The sequence below is a fragment of the Odontomachus brunneus genome, unplaced genomic scaffold, assembly GCF_010583005.1.
Source record: "Odontomachus brunneus isolate Ranch 3 - 2012 unplaced genomic scaffold, Obru_v1 Obru_scaffold_230, whole genome shotgun sequence".
NCBI lineage: Eukaryota > Metazoa > Arthropoda > Insecta > Hymenoptera > Formicidae > Odontomachus > Odontomachus brunneus.
Window position 1 is genome coordinate 49653 of NW_022639680.1, and position 2398 is coordinate 52050.

The 2398-nt window shown below is 34.6% G+C and overlaps 1 protein-coding gene across 4 annotated transcripts; it reads left to right on the forward strand.

Moving 5' to 3' along the window:
* Positions 1-471: 471 nt before the first annotated feature.
* LOC116852492 (60S ribosomal protein L4-like) lies at positions 472-2111 on the forward strand. 4 transcript variants are annotated; one of them, XM_032832933.1, is made up of 4 exons: positions 472-526; positions 825-1319; positions 1409-1680; positions 1817-2111. In XM_032832933.1, exons 2-4 carry the CDS (start codon positions 1221-1223, stop codon positions 1830-1832), a joined length of 387 nt encoding a protein of 128 aa, XP_032688824.1. In that variant the 5' UTR covers positions 472-526; positions 825-1220; the 3' UTR covers positions 1833-2111. The 4 variants fall into 4 exon arrangements, with proteins under 4 accessions (XP_032688824.1, XP_032688823.1, XP_032688821.1 ...); XM_032832932.1 differs by having other exon boundaries at positions 480-1056; positions 1221-1319; XM_032832930.1 differs by having other exon boundaries at positions 480-728.
* Positions 2112-2398: the final 287 nt, after the last annotated feature.

Consider the following 2398-nt stretch of genomic DNA (forward strand, 5'->3'; position numbering starts at 1 on the left):
TGCCCCGTGTCCAACTGATATACACCCTTTTTAATTGACCAGCTGATCAATTAAAATACGCTGATTGGCTGGATTCAAGCCTCGTTCCCTACTCCCTAACATCATCTACACAAAGGAGGGGGGGGGGAGGGGACATATAAGGACAACCTTTACCCAAGGGATCTCAGTATCAGAGTTCTCAGCCCTGATGCAAAGTGAAACGTTTGCGAAACGTCGGCACATCGCTGATCAAGACACGGCTCCATTCCGGAAACTATACCTAGATATTGTATCAATGGCCGTGAAAGCCTCAAATCTAAAATTGTTACATGATTGTGTATCATAATAAATTTTCTTTAATTAATATCTAAAAATCTATGTGATTATTTGCAAAATGGTAAAGGACTTTTTTTTGTTCAGTTTGATCTAATGTAGAAATATACAACGGCAGATAGCGCCACTGCAGCTCATCTATCATATTTCACGTGATCATTCACCAATCTTTTTTAATTAATATCTTGAGATTTATCGCGAATATCGCAAAATGGTATGGGACTTTTTTATGTTTACTTCAATCCGTTCTACGTTCCCACAAAATATGCGGAAGAGAATCTGGAACACCCTGTATACTTTTGTCTTGAAGAAATTCTGGTCTCGTGCTCAAATAATATCTTTTAGTTTGTGTTGCTGATTTTCTGTTGATTGGTTTTCTAGTAACGTGACAATTTGTAGTAATTTACATGTTTCTCGTAAATATATTAATAATGTATTAATAATGTATTAATATATTAATAATGTATATATTATAATGTATATATTATGTTACTATTTTACACATATTACAGGGCACATGATTCAAGAGGTTCCCGAATTTCCCTTGGTTGTTTCTGATAAAATCGAGACGTATAATAAAACTAAGCAAGCTGTAATTTTCTTCAGATGTATCAAGGCTGTATCAAGGCATGGAATGATATTCAAAAGATAAGTTAATACTAAGTTTATGTTATTGATGTGCGCACTAATGAATATATCTCTTTTTCCCTCTCTTTGTTAGACACTTTAGCTTGAACGCCTCTAGTAAGTATCAAAAAGAATATTGTATTCAGGCGTTTTCGTCAAATGATTAATTCACTATAGAAAGTGGTATAAATAACTAAATAGCTTGTTCAAAACCAAGTACAAGGTTTATCATTTAACTTCAAACTTATTCGTATTATAAAATATATATCATTTATTTTTAGATGTATAAATCGCAAAGATTCCACGCAGGAAAAGGAAAAATGCATAATGGTCGATGTATTCAACGACGTGGACCATTGATTGTCTATGGAAAGGATGAGGTAAACTACTTTCTTACAAAGAATTTTATAGGGATCATTACATATTGTTTACATATGTAATTATAATAATATAATAATCTTGTTTCTAGGGAATACGTAAAGCATTTTGCAACATCCCTGGTGTCGATCTAATGAATATCAACAAAATAAACCTTTTGAAGATGGCACCTAGTGGTCATGTTGGACATTTCGTCATCTGGGCAAAATCAGTATTTGAACAATTGGACGTTATTTACGGTACTTGGCGCAAGGAATCACAATTCAAGAAAGGATATAATTTGCCATTCCCCAAAATGGCGAATACAGATTTATTCAGGCTTCTGAAATCTGAAGAAATTCGTAAGGTTCTAAGAGCTCCTAGGTAATTGTGTAAATGACTATTTTATACAGTTTTATGTAATTTTTGTATTAGTCTCTTACTCTTTCTTTTTTTTCTTACTTTCACTTCTCTCTAAATATCAATTCTCGCTAATGTCCTATATTATTAAAATATTAAGGAAAATTGACGACTGAATGCACACGATGTGGTGAATCGCGGACTATATAAGATAATACATATTTGGGCTTATTGTATCTCCTAACAAAAATGAATATCAGAAAGCAGCGAAAGATGGTTGTGAGCAGAGGTCTGCAGCCAGATTAAGAAATAAATTCGATATCTTAGGCTATCCTACAGAATTCGTTTTACCCGTTTTGTACACATTCTTTGATTTCACATGTGTATAAATAAAAAGAATTATATGTAACCGCGATTCGTTGCGGGTTTGAATCGCTTGTCGGATCGGGTTCGTGATAGGCGGAATAATTGAGAAACAGTGTTTTAAGAAAATAATAATGAATAATATATTTAAAATACTAAGCTGATGATAATGACAATATATATATATATCGAACAATACGTGTCGACGCCTTTGGTTTTGGTTGTTTGTATCGCCTGACAGAGGTTTGTTTAGACGCCGATTTGTGTGATGTGACGCGCGGTGCGCGGGACGCGGACGACGTCAGTGTCGCGTCTTCGCGAGTCTATTCTGTTGACGTTTCGTTCGGCGTCGTGTCTCTTAAGTGCGGTGGACACTTTT

Coding starts and splice junctions, on each gene's coding strand:
- LOC116852492 (XM_032832933.1), top strand. CDS start 1,221: ATGTATAAATCGCAAAGATTCCACGCAGGAAAAGGAAAAATGCATAAT. Junction 1,320..1,408: donor TTGTCTATGGAAAGGATGAG/GTAAACTACTTT, acceptor TCTTGTTTCTAG/GGAATACGTAAAGCATTTTG.